This window comes from Mustelus asterias, chromosome 18 (genome assembly GCF_964213995.1).
Source record: "Mustelus asterias chromosome 18, sMusAst1.hap1.1, whole genome shotgun sequence".
Lineage (NCBI taxonomy): Eukaryota > Metazoa > Chordata > Chondrichthyes > Carcharhiniformes > Triakidae > Mustelus > Mustelus asterias.
In genome coordinates this window covers 53,439,230-53,466,849 of record NC_135818.1, presented here as the reverse complement: position 1 = coordinate 53,466,849, position 27,620 = coordinate 53,439,230, and the positions used below count along the sequence as shown (strand labels likewise).

General features: G+C 43.6%; 1 protein-coding gene across 4 annotated transcripts in view; it reads right to left on the bottom strand.

Annotated features, from left to right (window-relative positions):
* The window catches only part of nin (ninein (GSK3B interacting protein)), a 163,315-nt gene that overhangs the window by 8,395 nt on the left and 127,300 nt on the right, over positions 1 to 27,620 (bottom strand). For 2 of the 4 annotated variants that reach the window (XM_078233946.1, XM_078233949.1), the window contains exons 19-27: positions 26,277 to 26,346; positions 24,117 to 24,323; positions 19,534 to 19,647; positions 19,293 to 19,415; positions 15,268 to 15,414; positions 13,423 to 13,605; positions 11,554 to 11,694; positions 10,041 to 10,154; positions 5,789 to 5,989 (exon numbers count right to left, since the gene is read on the bottom strand). In XM_078233946.1, the coding sequence (XP_078090072.1) occupies positions 5,789 to 5,989; positions 10,041 to 10,154; positions 11,554 to 11,694; positions 13,423 to 13,605; positions 15,268 to 15,414; positions 19,293 to 19,415; positions 19,534 to 19,647; positions 24,117 to 24,323; positions 26,277 to 26,346 (1,300 nt within the window). The remainder of the gene's footprint in view (positions 1 to 5,788; positions 5,990 to 10,040; positions 10,155 to 11,553; positions 11,695 to 13,422; positions 13,606 to 15,267; positions 15,415 to 19,292; positions 19,416 to 19,533; positions 19,648 to 24,116; positions 24,324 to 26,276; positions 26,347 to 27,620) is intronic. The other 2 variants (XM_078233948.1, XM_078233947.1) reach the window with 2 other exon arrangements.

Below are 27,620 nucleotides of genomic sequence, written 5' to 3'. Positions count from 1 at the left end.
CAGCAGACATAGGTGCTGTTAAAGGCTGCCAATGGTTTAAATGAAGGTGAATGAATACTGTATTCACCACTCATCTCTGTAGAAGAGGAAAGTAAGTCTGTGGGAGTTTAGTGACTAGAGTTTTGGGTGGATGGATGAAAAAGCTGTGAGCTGGCTGATCAGATGTTAATTTCTTGCAACAAACATGAATATTGCTAACAGTTAATGATCATGTACCCTCATGGATTTAATGGAGATTCATAAAAAAAATTGCAGAAGCCCTGACAACTGAGGCTCCATCATATTCTAAGCTGCAAGAAGTGTTTTTAATACTTTGCTTCAGGTCAAAAATGTTTAAGCATTGAATTAATTCAGAACAAAGGGGCATAATTTAATTATGCCCCATCATTGAGGTAAACCTTTCCAATAGACCCATAAAGCTACCAAAAGAACTTTCTACCACAAAATTCTATTTAGCAAGGACAAAGTGCCTACTACAATCTGTGCAACGGAAGTGGTATAAAATTGGGCCTGTCAACACTATAATTTTCTTGAGCTGCAAAAGTAATTAAAACATACACACACACAAGCAAACAGCTAAATCAACAGCATTCCTTTTGTTGATGTGAAAAGGCGGGAACCAATGGACCGAGGTGAACCACATTTTTAGTGTTGCAAGGATTAGAACAAAAATAATTTAATTACAGTCGGAATAAAATAATGTTTAGCACATTGCTAATGCAGCCTTGAAAGGCATTAGTAAATATATTGCAAACCCATATCACTATCTCAGTACAAAAATTAAATCGTTTCCTTCCAAGAATTCAACACCAGTTTTAAAAAAAATCTAAGATCATCACACAAATAGAACATAGAACATAGAACATTACAACGCAGTACAGGCCCTTCGGCCCTCGATGTTGCGCCGACCAGTGGTACCAATCTAAAGCCCCTCTAATCTACACTATTCCAATATCATCCATATGTTTATCCAATAACCACTTGAACGCTCTCAACGTTGACGAGTCCACCACTGCTGCAGGCAGGGCATTCCACGCCCTTACTACTCTCTGAGTAAAGAACCTACCTCTAACATCTGTCCTATATCTCTCACCCCTCAATTTAAAGCTATGTCCCCTCGTGCTAGCCAACACCATCTGAGGAAAAAGGCTCTCACTATCCACCCTATCTAATCCTCTGATCATCTTGTATGCCTCTATTAAGTCACCTCTTAACCTTCTTCTCTCTAACGAAAACAACCTCAAGCCCCTCAGCCTTTCCTCATACGATTTTCCCACCATACCAGGCAACATCCTGGTAAATCTCCTCTGCACCCTTTCCAACACTTCCACATCTTTCCTATAATACGGCGACCAGAACTGTACGCAATACTCTAAATGCGGCCGCACCCGAGTTTTGTACAGTTGCAGCATGACCTCCTGGCTCCGAAACTCAATCCCTCTACCAATAAAAGCTAACACACCGTACGCCTTCTTAACAACCCTATCAACCTGGGTGCCAACTTTCAGGCATCTATGCACGTGGACACCCAGATCCCTCTGTTCATCCACACCAAGTATCTTACCATTAGCCCAGTACTCTGTATCCCTGTTACTCCTTCCGAAGTGAATCACCTCACACTTTTCCGCATTAAACTCCATTGGCCACCTCTCAGCCCAGCTCTGCAGCTTATCTATGTCCCTCTGTAACATGCCACTTCCCTCCGCACTGTCTACAACTCCACCGACTTTAGTGTCATCCGCAAATTTACTAATCCAACCTTCCACGCCCTCATCCAAGTCATTAATAAAAATGACAAACAGCAGTGGCCCCAAAACAGATCCTTGCGGTACACCACTAGTAACTGAACTCCAGGATGAATATTTCCCATCATAGAACATAGAACATAGAAAGCCACAGCACAAACAGGCCCTTCGGCCCACAGGTTGCGCCGATCACATCCCCACCTCTAGGCCTATCTATAGCCCTCAATCCCATTAAATCCCATGTACTCATCCAGAAGTCTCTTAAAAGACCCCAACGAGTTTGCCTCCACCACCACCGACGTCAGCCGATTCCACTCACCCACCACCCTCTGAGTGAAAAACTTACCCCTGACATCTCCTCTGTACCTACCCCCCAGCACCTTAAACCTGTGTCCTCTCGTAGCAACCATTTCAGCCCTTGGAAATAGCCTCTGAGAGTCTACCCTATCCAGACCTCTCAACATCTTGTAAACCTCTATCAGGTCACCTCTCATCCTTCGTCTCTCCAGGGAGAAGAGACCAAGCTCCCTCAACCTATCCTCATAAGGCATGCCCCCCAATCCAGGCAACATCCTTGTAAATCTCCTCTGCACCCTTTCAATGGCTTCAACATCTTTCCTGTAATGAGGTGACCAGAACTGCCACCCACCACCCTTTGTTTTCTTACAGCTAGCCAATTCCTGATCCAAACCACTAAATCACCCTCAATCCCATGTGTCCGTATTTTCTGCAAAAGCTTACCATGGGGAACCTTTGCTGAAATCCATATACACCACATCAATCGCTTTACCCTCATCCACCTCTTTGGCCACCTTCTCAAAGAACTCAATAAGGTTTGTGAGGCACGACCTACCCTTCACAAAACCGTGCTGACTATCTCTAATCAAATTATTCCTTTCTAGGTGATTATAAATCCTATCTCTTATAATCCTTTCCAATACTTTGCCCACAACAGAAGTAAGGCTCACCGGTCTATAATTACCAGGGTTGTCCCTACTCCCCTTCTTGAACAAGGGGACAACATTTGCTATCCTCCAGTCTTCTGGCACTGTTCCTGTAGACAATGACGACACAAAGATCAAAGCCAAAGGCTCTGCAATCTCCTCTCTAGCCTCCCAGAGAATCCTAGGATAAATCCCATCCGGCCCAAGGGACTTATCTATTTTTACCCTTTCCAGAATTGCTAACACCTCCTCCTTATGAACATCAATACCATCCAGTCCAACAGCCTGCATCTCAGTACTCCCCTCAACAACACTGTCCCTCTCCAGTGTGAATACCGACGAAAAATATTCATTTAGTGCCTCTCCTATCTCTTCAGACTCCACGCACAACTTCCCACTCCTGTCCTTGACTGGCCCTAATCTTACCCTAGTCTTTCGTTTACTCCTGACATACCTATAGAAAGCTTTAGGGTTTTCCTTGATCCTACCCGCCAAAGACTTCTCATGTCCCCTCCTGGCTCTTCTTAACTCTTTCTTTAGGTCCTTCCTGGCTAACTTGTAACTCTCAAGTGCCCTAACTGCGCCTTCACGTCTCATCTTAACATAAGTCTCCTTCTTCCTCTTCACAAGAGATTCAACCTCCTTAGTAAACCACGGTTCCCTCACACGTCTGCTTCCTCCCTGCCTGACAGGTACATATTTATCAAGGACGCGTAGTAGCTGTTCCTTGAACAAGTTCCACATTACAATTGTGCCCATCCCCTGCAGTTTCCTTCCCCAACCTATGCCAGCTAAATCTTGCCTAATCGCATCATAATTTCCTTTCCCCCAGCTATAACTCTTGCCCTTTGGTATATACCTATCCTTTTCCATTGCTAAAGTAAACGTAATCGAATTGTGGTCACTGTCACCAAAGTGCTCACCTACCTCCAAATCTAACACCTGGCCTGGTTCATTACCCAGTACCAAATCCAATGTGGCCTCGCCTCTTGTTGATCTATCTACATACTGCGTCAGGAAGCCTTCCTGCACACACTGGACAAAAACCGACCCCTCTAAAGTACTCGAACTATAGCTTTTCCAGTCAATATTTGTAAAGTTAAAGTCCCCCAGTACAACTACCCTGTTACTTTCGCTCCTATCCAGAATCATCTTTGCAATCTTTTCCTCTACATCTCTGGAACTTTTCGGAGGTCTATAAAAAACTCCTAACAGGGTGACCTCTCCTTTCCTGTTTCTAACCTCAGCCCAAACTACCTCAGTTGACGAGTCCTCATCAAATGTCCTTTCTGCCACCGTAATACTGTCCTTGACTAACAATGCCACACCTCCCCCTCTTTTACCACCTTCCCTGCACTTACTGAAACATCTAAACCCCGGAACCTGCAACAACCATTCCTGTCCCTGCTCTATCCATGTCTCCGAGATGGCCACAACATCGAAATCCCAGGTACCATCCCATGCTGCAAGCTCACCCACCTTATTCCGGATGCTCCTGGCGTTGAAGTATACACACTTCAAACCGCCTTCCTGCCTGCCAGTACACTCCTGCGACTCTGAAACCTCATCCATGATCTCACTACTCTCAACCTCCTGTACACCGGAGCTACAATTCAGGTACCCACCCCCCTGCTGAATTAGTTTAAACCCTCCCGAAGAGCATTAGCAAATTTCCCCCCCAAGATATTGGTATCCCTCTGGTTCAAGTGCAGACCATCCTGTTTGTAGAGGTCCCACCTACCCCAGAAAGAGCCCCAATTGTCCAGGTATCTGAATCCCTCCCTCCTGCACCATCCCTGTAACCACGTGTTCAACTGCTCTCTCTCCCTATTCCTCTCCTCACTATCACATGGCATGGGTAACAAACCAGAGATAACAACTTTGTTCTAGCCCTAAGCTTCCACCCTAACTCCCTGAATTTCTGCCTTACATCCCCATCCCTTTTCCTACCTATGTCTTGAGTGCCTATGTGAACCACAACTTGGGGCTGGTCCCCCTCCCCCTTAAGGATATCGAAAACACGATCCGAGACATCGCGGACTCTGGCTCCTGGGAGGCAACACACCAACCGCGAGTCTCTCTTGTTCCCGCAGAATCTCCTATCCGTCCCTTTAACTATGGAGTCCCCAATGACTAATCCTCTCCTCCTCTCCCCCCTTCCCTCTGAGCCACAAGGACAGACTCTGAGCCAGTGACCTGTACACCATGGCTTATCCCTGTTAAGTCGTCCCCCCCAACAGCATCCAAAAGTGTACTATCCCCAATTTCGACGACATTTTTTGTTTCTCCCCCCACTTGGACGGCTCCCTGTACCTTGGTGCTGTGGTCAGTTTGCTCATTCTCCCTTTCCCTCCCCTTCTGAGCTGCCGGGCCGGACTCTGCGCCGGAGGCACGGCCACTGTTGTTTCCCCCAGGTAGGCTGCTCCCCCCAACAGTACTTAAACAGGAGTACTTATTTTTAAGGGGCACAGCCACTGGGGTACTCTCTAGTACCTGACCTTTCCCCTTCCCCTTCCTAACCGTGACCCACTTGTCAGTCTCCCGTGGCCCCGGTGTGACCACCTGCCTGTAACTCCTATCTATCACCTCCTCATTCTCCCTAACCAGACGAAGGTCATTGAGCTGCAGTTCCAGTTCCCCAACGCGGTCCCTTAAGAGCTGCAGCTCGACGCACCTGGCGCAGATATGGACGTCTGGCAGGCTCGCTGACTCCAGGACCTCCCACATCAGACACTGAGAACAACAAACTGGCCTCACAATCATAATTCCCCCTTTCTTCCAATGACACAGAAAAAAAACCTGTCTAAACCTACCCCACCTCTGCCTGTTTACGCCGAAGCCCGATGAGCCAAATCCCGTCAGCTCTCACTCTACTTGCTAAACAAAATTAGAATTTTAATGTTCTTATTGTTAATTAACAAAAAGACCACTCTCTCTAGAATCTTCTATATAAGCCAACTATCAGAAAAGAATAACAATGGAATGACAATTACATCACCATGGTGTCTTCCATTTTTGTGATTATCTGGATTATTTTTCAATATGCATGTGAAATGAAAGGAAGCTCTCGTACAATCTAGGTTATTGCTTGCTATTTACCTGTTGTGTATTGCTTTCCATGACTTTCTTGTCCAGTTGCTCTTGCAATTGACGGCATTGAATTTCCTCAAGGCTCAGGCGTTGCTGAAGCTGCGCTAATTGTTCTTTAGGTACCATGGTACAGACTTGTTCCCGTAGTTGCTGGAGCTCTCTAAGACCCTGTGCATGGGTAAATGTCAGGCTTGAATTTGACTGTAGCAACTAAAGTAAAAAAATGCAAGAAGAAAATTTGTAATTTGTGTGACACTAATTAAAATACTTAACAATGTCACTTTGATTCAAGTATCATTTCATCATGCTATTTGAGTCTGTTTATAATTCAAACTCTAAAAGGACAACTGGACCGTAATTTAAAGCATGTCTAGAAATGACAAGAAATCAAAGACTACACATTAAAGATTCTTTGCTGTGGAAGATTATGGCCGGAATTATTGCCCGTGGTTGGGATTCTCCGGTCCCACTGCAGTGAATGAAGATTTGGCTGAGCGCCAAATTAACTTCATTACATTGTTAACGTAAGTCCACTTGTGACAATAATAAATAAACTTAAACTATTCTCACTGGCAGCAGTGGCAGGCGCATGCAAGACTGGAGAATTCCAGCCTTTATATTTTTGATAAAGTCCAACTTGTGATTATTCAAAAGATAGATCAGTAAATACTATGGCATTTTGTTTCTAGAACATTTTCAAAATGAAATTGCCTCTTGGGTTTTCAGTGGTTTTTTTTTTTGAAGCTTCAACATAACCAATGTGTTTTTTAATACTCCATTAAGAGATAATTTGGCTTCCATTTACAGATTATTGTACATGCAACAAAATATTATGATCAAAACTAATTGTTTTCCTCTCTGAATATTTTCCCTGTTACGAGGGGAGGCAATGGCATGGTGGTATTGTCACTGGTAATCCAGAGACCCAAGTTATTGTTCTGAGGACCTGGATTCGAATTCCACCATGGCATATGGTGAAATTTTAATTCAATAAAAATCTGGAATTAAAAGTCGAATGATGACCATGAAACCATTGTTGATTGTCATAAAAACCCATCTGGTTCACTCATGTCTTTTAGGGAAGGAAATCTGCCGTCCTTACCTGGTCTGGCCTAAATGTGACTAGACCCAGAGCATTGTGGTTGACTCTCAAATGCCCCTCTGAAATGGAGGGCAGTTAGGGATGGGCAATAAATGTTGGCCCAGCCACTGATGCCCACAACTCGTAAACGAATTTTTAAAAATCGCTATATAATGTGTGGCCATACATGCAATGTGCACACCTAGCAGCTGATAGCATAACAAACCATAACTCAAATTTTCACAATGCATTCACTTGTGCCTACAATTTTAATGATTACCCCATAATAATTCAGTGGATATTATACAAAAGCCTGTGTAATAACCACACAAGCTAAGGGGAAGTTTCAGCATTAATGCTTGCTCTGGGCTGAACAAGTTGATCACTGTCAGTCACAAATTGAGAAGCAAATGGTCTCAGAACCCAGAATTAGAAAAGGTAGAAGTTTTAGAATTCCATATACTCATCAACAGCAACCTTAATTGATATACCAGGATAATGTACAAAAACATTCCATGGGGCTTTATGCAGGGATTTGCTCAAATAGGTAGTATGTGTAGTGATAAATGATATATTAACTAAGAGCAAATGCTGAGCTTGTATGAAACCTAATTAAGATCTCAGTAGTGTAGTACTTGGCCTCATACTATAAGCAATAATATTGAGGCTTTGGAGAGAGTACAGCACAGATTCACTATGTTGCCATTTGGTAAGGAAAAATACGAAGAACTTGGAAAAGGCTTTTTTCATTAGAAGAAAGTGATAATGTGGCGGTATGAGAAAAGTGAGTAAAATTATGAAAGTGTGGGATAGGATAGATTGAAGCAGCTGTTTGGGGGAATCTCGAACAGGGAGTTGTTATAGGCTGGGATTTTCCCGTTTCGGCCACAGGACCAAGAACTCGTGCTCAAAGCCGGACCCTTAGCTGGGTCCATCAAACTTTGATCCTTGCCGGCAGGACTGGAAAATCCCAGCCACATATTCAGGGTCAATGTAAGAAATTTGGAAGAAAGGGCCGGAACAATTTCTTTACAAAGAGTCATGCAGGAATTTACTTGCAGGCGTATGGTTGAGGCAAAAACTATGGCAGGAATTTTCCAGGCCTCCCCCCACCTCCCCCTGGCAGGATCCTCCAGTCCTGCTGAAGTCAATGGTAATAGTAATTTGCATGGCTCATCTGTTCCGCCGCAGGGGTCAATGCCGGTGGGACCAGAAGATTTTGCCAGTGGGAAGGGCTGGAAAATCCCATTCTATGTCAAGATTCAACATTAGATTGGACAGGTGAAAAAACGGAATAGGGATGAAATGATAATGGGAAGAGGTTGGGGAAACTGAGATCAGTACCATTCTCTGACATGAAGGGCAAATGCTGGCGGACTGGTTGAAATGAATGGTTTGTTTCCATGTTGTAATGTCTGTGTATTTCTATGTTTGCAATCATAAACCATTGAGGATCACAAGTTGTCAGCCAGCTTTATTTAGAACTGGACAGATTTGAGTTAAAGGATAGAAAGTAATTTCAAACTTTGATTTAATAGAGCTGGAATTTATGGTCAGGGATAAGCCACATGCTCAATGCTGATCTTGAAGAAAACTACCCACAAAGATCGAGTGGACATCTCTGTTTCCAACGGCAGTTCAAATCTGGTACCAGGTCAAGGGGATTGCCGGGAATCCAGCAGCAGTGGTGTCAGCAAGCAGGCTAAGCAGCCAACCATATTGAAATGATCGCACAGATAGCAAACCACAAAGCTAAAAGTACTAATCATCCGTCACTTTTGATTTAAATTCTCCAACAGTGAAATAAATGATTGATAGGATCAAGATTGCCACTAAAATAAAACAAACAATGATTGGCGGGATTTTCAGAGCTCCCCGTGGCATATTTCTTGGCAACGGGAATCACAGAATCCCTACAGTGCAGGAGGCCATTCGGCCCATCGAATTTGCACCAACCACAATCCCACCCAGGCCTATTCCCATAACCCCACATATTCACCCTGCTAATCCTCCTGACACCAGGATTAATTTAGCACGGCCAATCAACCTAACCTGCACAACTTTGGGAGATAGCCTGCTGTTAACCAGCAGTGGGATCTTCTGGTCCCGCTGCTGTCAATGGGATTTCCCAATTGCATCCAGCCTTCCGCTGCCGGGAAACCCATGGCGGCCGCGTCGGCAGGACTGGAAGATCCCACCACCGGCCAATGACTAGAAAATCCAGCTGATAATTTGTTTTCCAATTTTAAAATTGTGATTTTTAAAATTATAATGGAGAAATTTGACATTTACAATTATATAAAATTAGCTTTTCAGAGCCAGTGAGGCCATTTGGCAGTAATTATTAATTTAATATGGTGTAATCTTTTCAAAGGATTTTACAATGCGACTAGTGGTGCAAAAGTTCTGGTCGCCTCATTACAGGAAGGATGTAGAAATTATTGAAAGGGTGCAGAGAAGATTTACAAGGATGTTGCCTGGATTGGGTGGCATGCCTTATGAGGATAGGTTGAGGGAGCTCGGTCTTTTCTCCTTGGAGAGACGAAGGATGAGAGGTGACCTGATAGAGGTGTAGAAGATGTTGAGAGGTATAGATTGGGTGGATTCTCAGAGGCTTTTTCTCAGGGCTGAAATGGCTGCTATGAGAGGACACAGGTTTAAGGTGCTGGGGAGTAGGTACAGAGGAGATGTCGGGTAAGTTTTTCACTCAGAGGGAGGTGGGTGAGTGGAATTGGTTGCCGTCAATGGTGGTGGAGGCAAACTCGATAGGGTCTTTTAAGAGACTTCTGGATGAGTACATGGGACTTAATAGGATTGAGGGTTGTAGGTAAGCCTATATATAGGCCTAGGTAGGTAGGGACATGACCGGTGCAACTTGTGGGCCAAAGGGCCTGTTTGTGTTGTAGTTTTTCTATGTTCTATGTTCTAAAAGTGGAAGTTTTCATCAATTCCTTGCTTAGGGATTACACTCTGGGGGACAGTGTGGGGAGGATGAACTCAGCAGCAAATATTCTGAAGGAGTGTTAATCATTGACAGCAACTTCTGGATTCTGTGCATGTATGAACTCCCTGAGTTGTCATCAGCCCAATGGCACAATGTTGGCAAATGCTAACAGTTTAGCCATCATTGCCATTGCAAAATCCAAGCCATCATATTTTTCTCAGTTTCTTAGTGAATACCTTGTCACTAGTCTCCAATAATTGGCTCTCCAAGCCTGCCTGTTTCTTTCGCAGCATTTCATTCTCGACATTGAGGACTTTCAGTTCATGTTCAAGTGAGGCCATCAGATTAATCTGTCAAGAGAAATTAATTCTGCGTCAGCAACATTGAACTCGAGAAGAAATTATTTTATCTTGGGACAATAGTCTGACTTAGCTTCTGACTGTGAATGAATAGTGGTGTCAGGATCTTGAGTAACAACATCTGCTTTACTGAAGATCCATTTTAATCCTTTCTTGGTGTTCATTTTATAATAACTATTTTAATAACACTTTATGTAGCTGTTCTTTAATTTTAGGTTACATGCAGAAACATTTCAAAAGCAGACAAATAAACTTCATCACAAGTTTTCGCTCACCCTCTCAACTTCCTTTATTTAAAATTCTTAAGCATCTTAATTCCAACCCAACAACTGCAACTATATCACGTTTGGACCTCTTTGTGCCCACTGTCTGATAGGATCAATTATTATATGCCTCTCCACTGCTTCTCCCCTTTGGTCCATTATGAAATTACCCTTTATAGTTTATATTCCTACCTGCCCCATTGAAATTTGTACATTTCCTGCAATGGTTGCAATGCCAGGACTGCCCTCTTCAGTATACACCAATACCCCATCAAAACCATCCCTTACTTCATAATAATATACGTAACTTTACAATACACCTTTAAAGTTAGCATACCAAAGTGAATGTTAATTTGGCTCCTCCGTCCCACCAACAAAGAACCTGCAGTGGGCTCAACTTAGGTGGGACCAGAAGTTCCTGCCAGTGGGAAAGGCCAGAAAATTTCATCCACAATTTCAGATAAACAGAGCTTTGTTCAGCCATTGTGTTTGGCTTCTAATAGAAGAATTGCACTTCAAGTGCTGATTCCATGTCTATTCCTGACAGTTTACAACATGGTATTCGGACCAACCCCGAGCTTTATATTTACATTTGACCCACTACTAAGAAGATATTTTCAGTACAGGAATATCACTTGCTCATCCCCTATTTACCCTACTCTCCACCAAAACTCTCATTAGGGCAGTTGATACCCCTGGATCTTTTGCTCAATCCTTTTCTTGATAGTCTACCCAGATTTACCATTCCATAAAATCCAACTCATCCAAAACTCTAGCCTCTACCCTGCACGGAGTTGCAGTCTCAAAATCCCACCTGATCTCTGTAAAACCTTTCAGCAATATGTCCCAGCGCCCACTTCACTTATCCAACTCTTATCTAACATGAGTCTTTTCCTCCTTCTAACCCACCATTAATTGCCACTCCATGTTGAAACCCCTTTCTTTGTTCACTCCCTTGAAAATCCTTTCGAAGTTTGCCTCTTGGATCACACCTTTCTGCAGAGTGTCCACCTAATCCTCAGTAAAGTGACTCGGGATACTATTACATGATTGGTCTAAGCCATTTTTCTCCACTCTAACCCAACCATAGAGTGATATTAATTTTTTTTCATTATTTTTATACCTACCTTTCTGTTGAGCTCTTTCTGAATCTGATCATTTTCCCTCTTCAGACAGACTTTCTCCTGATCAGCAGCCTTTAGTGCAGCAGATTTGTTATAGTGTTTCTGGTGTTTGAGAGTTAAAATTGCAGATTCCAGGTGTTTGATCTGTGAGAAAGAGAAAATAACTTGCAATCTTATCATCTGCAAATTTCAAGGTCAATTTGTTACCAATTTATTATTACACAGAACGATTTGTTAACTGCAAATGATTGCTAGAAACTTGGTGATGGATGATAGTTTTATGGTTCCATTACTGAGATTAGCTTTCGATTCCAGATTTTTAATTAGTTAATTAAATTAAAATTCCACCAACTGCCATAGTGAGATTTGAACCCATGTCCCCAGAGCATAAGGCTAAGCCTCAGGATTATTATTCCAGTGACGTTTCTTTACAGGGGAGATGGCAGTGTGATGGTGAAGTGAACTGGAGGGAGGGTTTAAGGAGGGAATCCCAGAACATAGGGCCAAGACCAATAATGAGACAGAGAGAGTGGGACTGTACAAAAGTCACGATGTGGAGATGCCGTCGTTGTACTGGGGTAAACACAGTAAGGAGTCTAACAACACCAGGTTAAAGTCCAACAGGTTTATTTGGGGGCGTTTGCTACCAAATAAACCTGTTGGACTTTAACCTGGTGTTGTTAGACTCCTTACTGTACAAAAGGCCAGGGTTAGAGAATCAAAGGGCGCAAATATGACAGCAGGGTGAACAAGATTGTAAAGGACAGAAGGCATGAGGTGATGGTGAAATGTGAAGATGACAATGGATGGGGAATTTTAAATTCAAGACATTAGGAGATAGTGAACATTGCACATTGAGTGTTAGCAGGCTGCAAAGCAGAAATGACAAGGTCACATTGTGTGATAGCCAGTTGGGCAAGACATCAAAATGTGACCAGTTCCAATGAAAAAGCTGTGCTTTCAGAAAAGGAAGCAAGTGGTGAAAATTGATAAGGAACAAATGGATCAAATAGTTGAAGTACGGGGGAGATGGATTCTACGTAACATATACATACATGTATAAAACTTTTCTGAGGCAAAACTTCATTACTTCTCCTGATCTGCTGCTCTTCTGTTTTCCTGGTGTCTTTCACCCAATGAAGCAGGAGGAAGTGGACTGCAGATGTTTCTAAAACTCTCTTCAGTATAACTGTACTCTCAAAATGAAGTCCATCTTACACAGCTCACTGTGGCCAGGATTTTCCAGGCTGTTTCAGGTTGAGGTTGGAGATGGGGAGACTGGCAAAATGACTCAGGATGATAATGGGTGGCATGCCCATTGTCCTCCTGTTGCCAAGCTATTTTATCCCAAATAAGCTACTTATGTGGCTAATTGCCTTTTCTGGCATTTTACCAGAGACAGGGAACCCCTTCATCATGTAAACCCTGGCAATGTTCCAGCGTGCTTTCCTGCTTTTAAGGGCACCCTTTGGCAGACAAAGGGCAACAGCTGCCTGGGACATTCTGCAGCCTGTCCCCAGCAATCCTCCCCCGACCACCTGTGGGGCTAGTATGACTCGATCCCCAATCCCATTCAGCTGGTCATGGGGACATATGTTCATTATGCATCCTCTTACTTCAGGTGCAGTTCCAGCAGTGGCCACCACTTCCAATGGCGCTGAACTGCCAGGCCTCTGATTGGGTCTACAGCTCTTGGGGGCTGGGCCACCATTCTTAATTGGATTGCAGGTGTGGATCCTGGCATTTGATTGGCTCTCACCCATAAAACGGTCCTGCCACCTGCTGAAGCAGGGTTGAGTGTCTGCTTAATTCTGACAACAGGATCCTTAGAATCCAGGCCTGGGAAGTCAGTCAGTTTATTTTCCCACTTACCTTCTCCCTGGTCTGCTGTAACTCTCCTTTTGTGTGCTGTCCCTCTTTCTGCAGCCTCTCATTTTCCTGCCGTAGAAATTTCTGTTCCTCCTCCACGAGCTGTGCCAGGTCATCCTGGTAAAACATTTTCTGTTGCTGGTGATGAAAATCTGCAGAATGCAAAGTCTGCTCCAGCACCTGATTCTGAAAGGAAACATGTACTTAGGTAAATCAGCAAAAGTGTTTCCTTTCTGTGTGTTTGTCTTCAGAGGCAGAAACAAGTCATTTGTTATTCTTTCCTGCTCCTCTTTTTCATTCATCACCATGACAACCAGATCCGGAAATGCACACAGGCCTAGCACAAGGTGCCTCAATGTTGGATTATCTATTCGCTATCTATGAAAGGGAAATGGAGAAGAGGCTGGGTTCATGAAGTGACTTTGGTGGAATGTGAACTCCATTGGAAGAGAACAGCATTGGACTGACTGTGATGTTCCCACTGGTATTTTTTTAAAATTCATATGTAGGACATAGGCATCACTAGTTGGCCAGATTTATTGCCCATTCCTAGTTGCAGTTTAGAGTTAACCACATTGCTATGGCTCTGGAGTCAAATGTAGGCCAGATTGTGTAAGGATGGCAGATTTCCTTCCCTAAAGGACATTAGTGAACCAGCTGGGTTTTTCCGACAATTGACAATGGTTTCATGGTCATCAATAGATTCTTAATTCCAGATATTTTTTATTGAATTCAAATTCCACCATCTACCATGTCAGGATTCAAACATGGGTCCCCAGAACATAAGCTGATTAGTAGTCTAGCGATAATACCACCCAGGCCATTGCCTCCCCATTCATTGTATAAGTTCAGTGACAAAGAAACTACATTTAGCTGAATATTAAAAGGCACCTGGTATCATGCTCTATTGCAGCAAGTGTCAGCATTTGTAAGGAGAAGTAGGAAGTTAGGGAGCAGAGGGACCTGGGGGTCCTTGTGCACGAATCGCAAAAACTCAGTCTGCAGGTGCAGCAGGTGATCAAGAAGGCGAATGGAATGTTGGCCTTTATCGCGAGGGGGATAGAATATAAAAGCAGGGAGGTCTTGCTGCAACTGTACAAGGCACTGGTGAGGCCGCAACTGGAGTAGTGTGTGCAGTTTTGGTCCCCTTATTTGCGAAAGGATATATTGGCCTTGGAGGGAGTGCAGAGAAGGTTCACCAGGTTGATACCGGAGATGAGGGGTGTAGCTTATGAGGAGAGATTAAACAGATTGGGTCTGTACTCGTTGGAATTTAGATGGATGAGGGGTGATCTTATAGAGACATATAAGATAATGAAGGGGCTGGATAGGGTAGAGGTGGAGAGATTCTTTCCACTTAGAAGGGAAACCAGAACTAGAGGGCACAGCCTCAAAATAAGGGGGGGCCGGTTCAGAACAGAGTTCAGGGGGAACTTCTTCTCTCAGAGGGTAGTGAATCTCTGGAATTCTCTGCCCATTGAAGTGGTGGAGGCTCCCTCGTTGAATATGTTTAAATCACGGGTAGATAGTTTTCTGATCGATAAGGGAATTAGGGGATATGGGGAGCAGGCGGGTAAGTGGAACTGATTCGCTTCAGATCAGCCATGATCTTGTTGAATGGCGGGGCAGGCTCGAAGGGCCAGATGGCCTACTCCTGCTCCTATTTCTTATGTTCTTATGAATAACTGAATAAAGCTCTCAATGGAATTTACACTAAGCCTTGGATTGGACTTCTTTTCAAAAATGTCCAATACAATAAAGCTAACTTCATCTATATGCATGGGAGCACACAAAGTTACATACAGATTTAAAAATGTTATAGGCTGAAAGAATTCAGGCAACATTTACCTTATCTTTGGTGGTCTGTAGCTGTTTGTGCAATGACATCACTTCCTGTTTCAATGCCTCATTTTCCTGTTGAGCTACACGGAAGTCTGATTTCAATTTTGCTGTCTGGAGATTGCCACTTTGTAAACTTTCCTCCAAACTCTGTATCTAAAAAAGTCAAATATCTCTTGTGAATTTTATTAAATTCAGCAAACGATTATAACCTCCCAACAGCAGGCCATCGAAAATACAAGGCAAGCTTCTTATGGTCGATGGTACGTTTGCTCCAGACTTGGCGTTTTCACCTTGTTCTTATGAGTACTCAACAAAGTTAATTCCTTTAAGCACAATTTCCTTGGAGTGATCCAGTAACTCAATGCCACTAACGAGCTTAAAGCTGTGCCCTAAACCTTCACCACTGGGCAATTACTAAGTGAAAACAAGATATTTTCTGATGGGTTTGAGGGAAGGATGAGTCAACACATCTTCCTTTCAGGCATTTAGGCTTGGGTTGATCAATGGCAAGTAACCTTTGTGCCACACAAATGCCGGACAATGACCATCACGAACACGAGTCTAACCAGCCCCCGTGACATTCAATGGCATTGCCACCTCCCACATCATCTACATGCTGGGACGGTCACCACTGACCAGAATCTAAACTATACCAGCCAGCTACAAAAGCAGTTCAGAAACTAGGTATTCTGCACCCAAGGCCTTTCCACCAGCTACAATGTACGGGTCAGGAGTATAATAGAATATTCTCTACCTGTCTGGATGAGTGCTGCTCCAACATTTCTCAAGAAATTCAACACTCTCTAGCACATGATTGGTGCCTAATTACTCCGCCAGTGCACAGTGGCTGCAGTGTGTACCATCTACAAGATGCACTGCAGCAACTCACCAAGGTGCAGTTTTCAGGACCATCCAAACCTGCCGCCTAGGAGAACAAAAGTTACAGGCACATGGGAACATCTTCAAAGTTTCGGTAGGGGAACATGTGACAAATAGTGACCACAATTCTGTTAGCTTTAGGATAGTGATGTAAAAGGATGAGTGGTGTCCCAAGGATAAGGTGTTGGATTGGGGCAAGGCTAATTTTAGTGGGATTAGGCAGAAATTGGCAGCTGTTGATTGGGAGAGGCTGTTTGAGGGTAAATCCACATCTGGCATGTGGGAGTCTTTTAAGGAACAGTTGTTAGGGCTGCAGGATAGGCATGTGCCTGTAAAAAAGGATAGGAAGGGTAGGATTCGAGAACCGTGGATAACCAGGGAAATTGAGGGATTGGTCAAAAAGAAAAGAGAGGCGTACGTTAGGTCCAGGCAGCTAAAAACGGAGGGAGCTCTGGAGGAATACAAAGAAAGTAGGAAAGAACTCAAACGAGGAATTAGAAGGGCAAAAAGGGGTCACGAAATGTCCTTGGCAGACAGGATTAAGGAGAATCCCAAGGCATTTTATTCATACGTTAGGAACAAAAGGGTTGTCAGGGAAAAATTCGGACCTCTCAGGGACAAAAGTGGGGAATTATGCTTGGAGCCCAAAGAAGTAGGGGAGATCCTAAATGAATACTTTGCATCGGTATTCACAAAGGAGAGGGATGTGTTGACTGGGAGTGTCTCGGAGGGGAGTGTTGACCCGTTAGAGAAAATCTCCATTACAAGGGAGGAAGTGTTAGGTTTTTTAGGGAATATAAAGACTGACAAATCCCCAGGGCCTGATGGAATCTATCCAAGGCTGCTCAGGGAGACGAGAGATGAAATCACTGGGCCTCTGACGCAAATCTTTGTCTCGTCACTGGACACAGGTGAGGTCCCAGAGGATTGGAGGATAGCTAATGTCGTCCCATTATTTAAGAAGGGTAGGAAGGATAACCCGGGAAATTATAGGCCGGTGAGCTTGACGTCCGTGGTAGGGAAGTTGTTGGAGAGGATTCTTAGAGATAGGATGTATGCGCATTTAGAAAGGAAGAAACTCATTAACGATAGTCAGTATGCTTTTGTGAGAGGGAGGTCATGCCTCACTAACCTGGTGGAGTTTTTTGAAGAAGTGACTAGAATGGTTGACGAGGGAAGGGCCGTGGATGTCGTCTATATGGACTTTAGTAAGGCGTTTGATAAAGTCCCTCATGGTAGGTTGGTGCAAAAGGTTGGATCTCATGGGATAAAGGGGGAGGTGGCTAGATGGGTGGAGAACTAGCTTGGTCACAGAAGACAGAGGGTGGTAGTGGAAGGGTCTTTTTCCGGCTGGATGCCTGTGACTAGTGGTGTTCCGCAAGGCTCTGTATTGGGACCTCTGCTGTTTGTGATTTATATAAACGATCTGGAAGAAGGTGTAACTGGGGTGATCAGTAAGTTTGCGGACGACACGAAAATGGCTGGACTTGCAGATAGTGAGGAACATTGTCAGAGGCTACAGAAGGATATAAATAGGCTGGAAATTTGGGCAAAGAAATGGCAGATGGAGTTCAATCCAGATAAATGCGAAGTGATGCATTTTGGTAGAACTAACGTACGGGGGAGCTATACGATAAATGGCAGAACCATAAAGGGTGTAGATACGCAGAGGGACCTGGGTGTGCAAGTCCACAGATCCTTGAAGGTGACGTCACAGGTGGAGAAGGTAGTGAATAAGGCATACTTGCCTTTATAGGATGGGGCATAGAGTATAAAAGTTGGGGTCTGATGTTGCGGTTGTATAGAACGTTGGTTCGGCCGCATTTGGAATACTGCGCCCAGTTCTGGTCGCCACACTACCGGAAGGACGTGGAGGCTTTAGAGAGAGTACAGAGGAGGTTTACCAGGATGTTGCCTGGTATGGAAGGGCTTAGTTATGAGGAGAGATTGGGTAAACTGGGATTGTTCTCACTGGAAAGACGGAGGATGAGGGGTGACCTAATAGAGGTGTATAAAATTATGAAAGGCATAGATAGGGTGAACGGTGGGAAGCTTTTTCCCAGGTCGGTGGTGACGTTCATGAGGGGTCATAGGTTCAAGGTGAGGGGGGGGAGGTTTAACACAGATATCAGAAGGACGTATTTTACGCAGAAGGTGGTGGGGGCCTGGAATGCGCTGCCGGGCAAGGTGGTGGAGGCGGACACACTGGGAACGTTTAAGACTTATCCAGATAGCCACATGAACGGAGTGGGAATGGAGGGGATACAAAAGTATGGTCTAGTTTGGACCAGGGAGCGGCGTGGGCTTGGAGGGCCGAAGGGCCTGTTCCTGTGCTGTATTGTTCTTTGTTCGCCACCTGCAAACTTCCCCTCCAAGTCACACACTATCCTGACTTCACTGTTGTTGAGTCAAAATCCTGGGGTTTCTTACCTAACAGCAGCGTGGGACAATGATCCCAAGCTGTGCAGCCTAAATGTACTGCGCAGAGAATAGACCATGCGCAGTCCATGTTCACTTGATATGTACACATTCATAGCCACATAGCAATTTTAAAGAGATCCTGCAGTGCAAGAAACTGACCATGCACAGTAAGGAGGAATGAAATGAAACATTGCTGTGAGTAGAGCTTCACCACATGGGCTGCAACTGTTCAAGAAGGCCACTACCATTTTCTCAAGAGCAATTAGGAATGGGCAATAAACGCTGACATTGCCAGTGATGCCCACATCCTATGTTCAAATAAAAATACCCAGTAGCTCTGAAAGATGCCGGGAAAGTGGGCCTCCTGTCTGTTTTTATACTTTTCCAATTCAATCAAATCAAATCCAATTCAGAGTCTCAACAAGTTGAGACATTTCCGATCCAGGTTGACAAGACAGGGCGGGCGACTAAACCACCCTGTCCTGGGCCTGATCTACATGAGTCAAGCTGATTGGAGAAGGGGGAGGATCCTCCTCCAAGACTTGAGCTCATTTGCATCTTAGCCAAAAGGCCGAGATGCTGCTTTTAAAAATTGCTTCATATGAAACATATGAAGCCTCAGTGTAACCCCATGACCTCAACCAAGTGCAGTACGTTGGTTGCAGAGCAACTTGAAGACATGGTGCAATAGAACTGACATGACATTTTTCTTGTATCTCCTTATAATTCACCTGCAATACCTTTTCTTGCGATGTGTTCAGCTGACTAGATAACTTTTGGACTTCATGAAGTGATGTCTGCAATTCTTGCCTTAAATTTTCCGTCTGCATCGCCATAATGTTCATTTTGGCAATCTGAATGCAAGTATTTATATAGTTACAAATACATTCTAAAGCAACTGTTCCTGTGGTAAGTGGTTACTAACTGGTGCTCTGAATCTGATTTAAAATGCTAAACTTTAAATTTTCATACCTTGCCAATGCACCGATTCACTTCATCACTCAATGTTTCTTTCTCCCTTATCAGGTTCTCATGTGTGCACTTTAGAGCAGTGAATTCATCCTCCAGTTTGTTATATTTGGACAACTGTAAATGCAGAAGATGGAATTGAACTTTTTTCACAAAATCCACCCATTCCAAAGTGTAATTCCACTCATGGTTTTTAATCACATGAACATTAATAACTTTGAATGTGTGCTGTATGTGGATGGTAGCACAGTGGTTATGTTACTAGACCCAGATGTCTGGACTAATAGCAAAGAGGCAGGAGTTCAAATTCCGCCATGGCAGTTGGGGAATCTAAATTCTATTGATTAAATAAATCTGGAATTAAAAAGTCAGTATTAATAAATGTGACCGTGAAACGACTGGATTGTTGTAAAACATATTTGATTCACCAATGTGCTCGAAGGAAAGAAATCTGCTCTCCTTACCCGGTCTAGCCCAAGGTGACTCCAGTCACACAGCAACTTGGTTGACTCTTAACTGCCTTACGAAATAGTCTCGCAAACAACTCTGACCAATTAGGGAGTGGCAATAAATGCAGACCTTAATAGTATTGCCTACATCCCATGAATGCATAACAAAACTGAGCGTTTATGAATCCCATGCCCCAATGTTTTAAATAGGTTACAGATAATTAAAAGTATCTCACTTATTTCTGCTGATAATTAAACACTTGCTTTAGTCACAGAATGCAGACAGAGTTCTTTCCTCAATTGCTGAAAGGAAAGAGATGTTGCTGAAGTTTTTTGTCTTGCATTGCCATGGAGAACGCATCAGGGAATTTGGGAAAATAGAACATTAGAACCAGCCTGCACTTACAAAACCCAAAGTTCCACGATTGGGCAGCATTTGTTGAACAATCCTGAGTGAGCTAATAGCTACACTAACAACCAATTTAAGATGATCAGTCGAGCTTGTAATGTGACTCATTTCTACTTAATAGAAGTGACCGACATTCAGACAAGGGACCGATTCTCTCCTAACAAAAGGAATATGTTCAAGCCTTGCACTTTTTTTGAATTACCCAGGAGCCTGCGGTACCTATAGTTTCCCCACTGCCTCAGCCATTAGTGTCAACTTGTCAACCAATCAACACCCTTTTCTTTTGTAGTTTAAGTTCCAGCGAACATTTAAAATTTGTCATTCTTGCATTTGTCCTGATGAGTGCAAGATGAAAAGCTTCGGCAACAAGTATCTCTTCAGCAAAATTCAAATAAAATAATTAAGCAACTTCAAACCATTAGAACATTAATCAGCCAGTGAAGGTAATGGCATTAGAATTGCTTAGGAATTAGCCAGCGTTAGACTGGAAAAGAGCATGATTGAGAACAAAAAAAAACAAAGGCAAAATCATTGATGGAAAATTTGGCAGTGAAAATTTTAGTATGAGATAGATAGGGTACAATATAAAAATATTTCCATCAGAAATTAAGGCCGGGATTTTCCGGTCCTATCCGTGGCAGTAATTGTCGTGGGTAGGAGAGCACATTTTCCAGACCAACCAAAGATTTGTTGACTTCAGGCAGAAATTTGCAAGGCAGGCGGGACTGGAAAATCCCAGCCAGAGGGACAGTTCTATCCACGAAAATATCTGGAAAGGAGTCACACTAAAAAAAAGACCACTAATAGAGAATAAAGCTAGAAGAGAAGAAAAAAGTGGTAAAACAAGGGCTAAGAATATAAAATAGGTCGACTTAAGCTTTTATAAGCACATTAAAAGCAAACAGATAGTAAAAGGAAGTGGTGAGGCCACTAAGAAGGTAATCTCCTCGTAGAGAACGAAAGAATAGGAGAGTTAGCCAAGTAGCTTGCATCTATTTACAAAGAAGGATGAAAGAAGGTCTGCAAGATTCAAGACAAAAATGCGGAGGAACAGCTAATATGTTAACAAAGCTGTATTAAAAGGATCAACAGGAATGAAAATTGATAAAATTGAAAATTGATACCATTGGCCTCCTTTAGTATTAACAAATACCAAAGGAGGCTCATGAGGAAATAACAGAGGTGTCAATAATAATTTTCCAAACACTTATAGAAACAGAAATTGCATCAAAAGATTGGAGTTTGGCAGAAAAAAGTTAAACCTAGCAAATAACTCAAGGTAACAACGTGAAAATCACAAATCTTCGCAAAGTATTGGTCATCAGAGATTTTTTTTAAAATCATTTTTGCAGGATGTGGGCATCACTGGCTGGGCTAGCATTTATTGCCCATTCCTAACTGCCCTCCATTTCAGAGGGCATTTGAGAGTCAACCACATTGCTGTGGGTCTGGAGTCACACGTAGGCCAGACCAGGTAAGGACGGCAGATTTCCTTCCCTCAAGGACATTAGTGAATCAGATGGGTTTTTACAAAATCGACAATGGTTTAATGGTCATCATTCGACTTTTAATTCTGCATTCAAATTTCACCATCTGCCATAGTGGAATTCAAACCTGGGTCCCCAGAGCATTAACCTGGGTCTTTGGATTGCTAGTCCAGAGATTATTCCACAGAGTTGTAAAGGGCGCACACAGACAAAGGAAATGGTATATCTGGATTTCAAATATTTTTGACAAATTGGCACACGAGATTTACTGCAAAGATTAAAGTGAACGGTGTTAAAGAGGGTATAGTTGAAGGAAAGAGAAGACATTAGGGACCGGATTTTCCCTACATGGGTGGGAGACAGAAGTCGGGACTGTTTTGGATCTCTAACCCACCTCAGGGTGAAAAGGTCACTGCACGGGATTTTCATGTTTAATTGACATTGAGGAGGGTTCCCTGTCCAACTCAGGGTGGTGGGCAGACTCTCAAAGCTGGAAGGCCAACCGGAGACCTTGCAGCTTGAGAAGCAGCAGGCTGAAATGGTATATAAATAATAGAGGGCACTTCAACATGGTGATGTCCTGTCAGTATCCTATTTAAAATGTTAATGAAAAAATAGTTATTGAAGCCAAGCTACTTCTGCATGGTGGGGTCCCTCTACAGGATAGCATGCAGCCTCGTGGTCTGCCTGGAGTGCTGGCCCCTGGTCTGTTGCTAGCTGTCTGCCTTTAGGGACCTAAAACTAACTCCTACCGGTGCAGGAAACTGGAGACCGATTGGAAAATTCCAGTCAGCTTCCTTTAATTGGAGCTACCAAAGTTCCTAACATGGATATTCAGTTACCCATGGGGGATGGGTAACCATACATGCCCCAATGCTGCCTTCGCTATAATGGTTATTGCCAGGTTCAGCATCAGGAAATTGGCCAGTGTTGGTATTTTCAGGCCCCATCTGCCTCCATTCCCACACCAAAATGGCTGGAAAATCCACCTCTTGGACATAGATATTTCTTCAGTTGCCCAGGTTTAGCTAGCGTTGTAACCCAGAGTCTATGCTAAAGGATTTCTCTTGCTCTCCATGAACATAAGAGGTTTCAACATGGGCATCAGCAAGTTGCTGGCTGCATCAACTGCTTGAGCTTGGCAAAATGTATTCAAGTATTTTGGGACAAACAAAATGGAAATACAAGTGGTAAATTCCTCGAGAGTGGTGGAAGAGATCTCGTGGATGCAGATGGAGATTTTCATTGATTATTGTGATACCGGGGAAGAGAGAATACAATTATGATGCAGGATTCACAAAAATAGGCCTACATTCACAGCAGCAGAGAAAGTTGAAGTGGAATGTGATAAAAATGTGCAGAATATTGAAAGGTTTGAGAGAATAATTTATTCCCCTGTTAACAAGGGGACATAAACACAGAATTAGTACTATTTGTACAAAAAGCAGTTTAGATTTTTTCCTTGCAAAATGGTTATTAGAATACAACTCACAAGTAGCTACTGGAGCTGAGTTCATAAGAACATTTAAGTAGGAATCAGCTAAACACTTACAGAAAATAATAATGGCTACAATGACCAAACAGTGAACTAGAAGTAGATGGGTGTGATTTTCTGACTAATGTGGCGGTGGATGTTCCAGTCCTGCCTTTGAAGCCCACCCGCTGCGAGTTCCCTGGCAGCAAGGGATGCAAGCAATGGGAAACCCCATTAACAGCGGTGGGACCGCCTCCACCATGGCAAAACACACCGCGGAGAGCATGGAAAATCCTGCCGGATAGCTCTGATTGGGGAGTGATATGATGCGCTGAAGGCCCTACTTCCATGTTGAAATTTACATGGTTCTATGAAGCTGAGTAAATTTGATGATCCTAAGAAATGGAAGACTGGAGCGGCACAGTAGTTAGTAGTGCTGCCCCACAGCGCCAAGGACCCGGGTTCAATCCCAGGCTTGAGTCACTGTCTGTGTGGAGTCTGCACATTCTCCCCGTGTCTGCGTGGGTTTCCTTCGGGTGCTTCAGTTTCTTCCCACAGTTCAAAGATGTGTGGGTTAGGTGGCTTGGCCATGCTAAATTGATCCTCGTGTCGGGGGGATTAGTAGGGTAAATATGTGGGGTTATGGGGATAGGGCCTGGGGGGGGATTGATGTCGGTGCAGACTCGATGGGCCGAATGGCCTCTTTCTGCACTGTAAGATTCTATGATTCTAAACTCCAAAATCATCACTGAACAATTTAACCTTACATGGCTGTTTTCAATTTCTTGCATGATATGAATTTTTTCTTGTTCGCGTTCTTTCTGAAAATTCCCAGCCCTTTTCTCCTTTTGATGAATTATTTCAGCCAGCCGTTGCTTCAATTCCAGTACATCAGCTTGATTCTTTGAGTTCCTGTGGCAAAGATCTTCATTCTCTGCATCTAGCTGTTGGTTCTGGGATCTCAGCTCTGCCATCTGATTCATTGCACCATTTGGAACAAAAAGGTTTTCAGAATGATAGGTAGCAACCAACAATCACTTCCACAAATAATTACTTCATACGCAAATCTTCGATAAAGAAAGCAGCAACTGCATTTCTGCTGCACATCAAGTAAAGGCTTAATTATTTGGAATTAAAATTAACCATTTATAATTTAAAAGGTTTTAAAATGATCAAGAAGAGGGTCACAACCTTCAGAACAAACCTCAAATTGCAGACAAACAGAATCCCGTATGGATTTGTGACAACAGATTAATAGATTAGTATCTCCTTATACATGCACTTTAATTCGACGATTATAAGCACCATGGCCTAGATCTTTTCTTTGCTAATTGACGGTTAAACATGTCGTGCGGCTGAAAGTTTTTCCTTCTTGGCTGAAGTGGTGCCTTATTCAGGTAAAATCTGTATCTTCTGATTACCTCATGGACAGAAAAATGCTTGAATATTTATTAAACTATTTTTATGACATGGCCAATTTATACCTAGTTGGTGGTTTTACCTACACCACAACAGTGACTTAAGTTTTTTAAAAAACTTAATTAACTTAAGGAAGCATGATGCCCTGAGCTAGTGGAGGGAAAGTTCTTTCTTTAGTTGGGAGCGAGGTCCACCGTTTGACTTATCTATGTCTTCTGGGTGACAAGTTAGTTGAAACAATTTACAAACAGTGACACATTGACAAAGCCAGTAAGAACAGGAGTAGGTAGGCCATTCAACCCATCGAGTCTGGCCTACCATTCAATTGGGTAATGGCCAACCAGTGTCTTAACTTCATCTATTTGTTTTGGTTTCATAACCCTTACATTTTCAACCGATCTAACCTCAACAGATTTTTGGGGGAAGAGTTCCAGATTTTCACCACCCTTTTGTGTGAAGAAGTGCCTTCTCAGATCACCCCGATTTTAAGGCTGTACTTTTGTGTTCTGAACTCTCAGTTTTGATTTACTCGATCAAATCCTTTAATCATCCTAAACGTCTCAATTGGATCACCCCTTAAAATGATACATTCAAGGAAACAGAAGCCTTGTTGTTGCCAACCTTCCCAGAATGGCCAGGAGTCTTATCAGTTTCACCATCGAGCTCCTGGTGGCTTTTATAAGCAATCTGAGGGATTTTAAATGGCAGAGAGTTCACTTTTATCCCTCCTCGCTCCTGTTGCTGGGGAAAAAAAACCAAATAATTGCTGATGTAAACACAAATCTGAGTTGATGGGCCTGGGGATTTTCCATGCGCCCCCACAACATGTTTCTGCACGGGGCAGGGCACCCTCCATTGGTGGGCGTGGGATCTTCTGGTCTCGTAGCTGTCAATGGGATTTCCCATTGAATCCATCCCCCACCGCTGAGAAACCCGTGCACAGGAATGGTGGGGGTGGGGGGGGGAGGGGTCACCATAGGTGGGAACTTGGTGGGAAGAGCCAGAAATCACCCCCAACTGGATTGTTTTCCTACATTCCCTTGGGAAAGACACCCATTTCTAAAATGATATAGTTCACCTCATTCTGTTGTTAGAAAATCTCACTTTGGGGTTGCACAGCTGGTAGGGCCTGTGGGACGGGTTGTTTTGAGGTGTTGATATCCGAAGGAGGGGGCACTTTTAAGTGTGTCACAGATAAATAAAACCCAGGAAATCTTCCATTTTAATTTGGTGGGCTCGGGAGGAATAGGAATGCTCTTTCTGGGAAAATTTCCTGGGCCTTTTTATTCAAAAAAAACCGTGAGAATTCCCCGAATGGATTGTTAGACAACTGAACCCCTGATAATAACTACATGAATTGCCCATGGTGCAATCTCTGTCCACTTGCTTATGAATTTCACAAGCAGTACGCCACGACTGCTGTGGTAGCTGGATTTATAAAAGTAATACAAAATATTCAGTGGAGAACCTGGCACAAATTTATATCTTTGCGAGGAGTAAAAACATACCTGCTTGTTCAGGACTTCTATAATTCTCTGAGCAGTCATTTTGTCACCCTTCAAAATCTCCACTTGTTGCCTGCAAAGATTCAGAGCTCTGCATGTTAATGTTCTACCTTTAATGATAGACTCACTAACTCACTTGACAGGCGATTAGAATAGAGATAGAGTTGAATGCTGCTATCCCACCCACTGGCTGAAAAGTTGGGAGCTCGCCTGAATCTGCCTACCCTGGAAGCCATGACTGAATTTTATGTGGTCCATGAAGTCATGGTTTCCACCCCTGTAAAAATAGGATGTTCTGCTTCCAAGAGCTGCTGGCCAATCATAGTATTGATTCATAACACTCCATTCCTGCTATAACATTACGCCTTGTCTTATATTGTTACATGTTGTTGGTACTTGTTAAGTGTCGTCTTAGGTTGGATACATCTGTATGCCTATCATCAAGTGCAAGATTTATGCACATTATATTGTGCATTCGCATGTGCTGAATGTAACAAGTGTCAACAATGGGGAGATTTTGAGCCTACTCTCTCCATCCGCAGGAATGGCGGTACACTTTCAAAATCCAGAAAGCGCGATTCGCACCGGTGAGTTTCTGAGCTCCAATCTTCCAGGCCCCTTGCTGGTGCAGTGGTGTGAAACACACTGTGGAACCCCAGGAAGCTCATTTTAATACATTAGCATGTCATTAGCAAGCACTCTGTCCTGGACATCCGTGGGCGGATATTTAGTGGTGACGTGTGATGTCATGCTGGCGCCATTTACAAATAGTTCACCTAGAACATGAAACTGTTGTGGGGGCCTCCCCAGGGGCGTAAAGGTGAGTATAGCCCCCAGGGCAGTGGCCTGGCAATGCCCCCTGGCACAGGTTGGCATTGTAAGAGTTTTAACAACACCAGGTTAAAGTCCAACAGGTTTATTTGGTAGCAAAAGCCACACAAGCTTTCGGAGCTCCAAGCCCCTTCTTCAGGTGAGTGGGAATTCTGTTCACAAACAGGTTGGCATTGCCAGATTAGCACCATGCCAACCTGGCAGTGCCAACCCTTGTCAAGGGGTAGGCCCCAGTGGGAGCCTCATGGGGAGGGAAATTCGTTCAGGTATAGTTGTGGGCTGGGAGTGGAGGAGGGGATGCCAGCGATGGCCGTTTGGGGAGTGGGGGCAGCGGCCGTTGGCTCTGACTGTGGAAGGGGAAAGGGGCCGATGTTCAGATGGAAAAGGGGTGAAGGGGCCGACATTCTGGGGGGCTGGGGTTGGAGAAACACGCCAGTTTTCTTGCTGGAAACAACACTGCCATTTTTTGGTAAGGTTCCCCCAATTTCTTTCTCAAACAAGTAGCAGCAAGAAAAT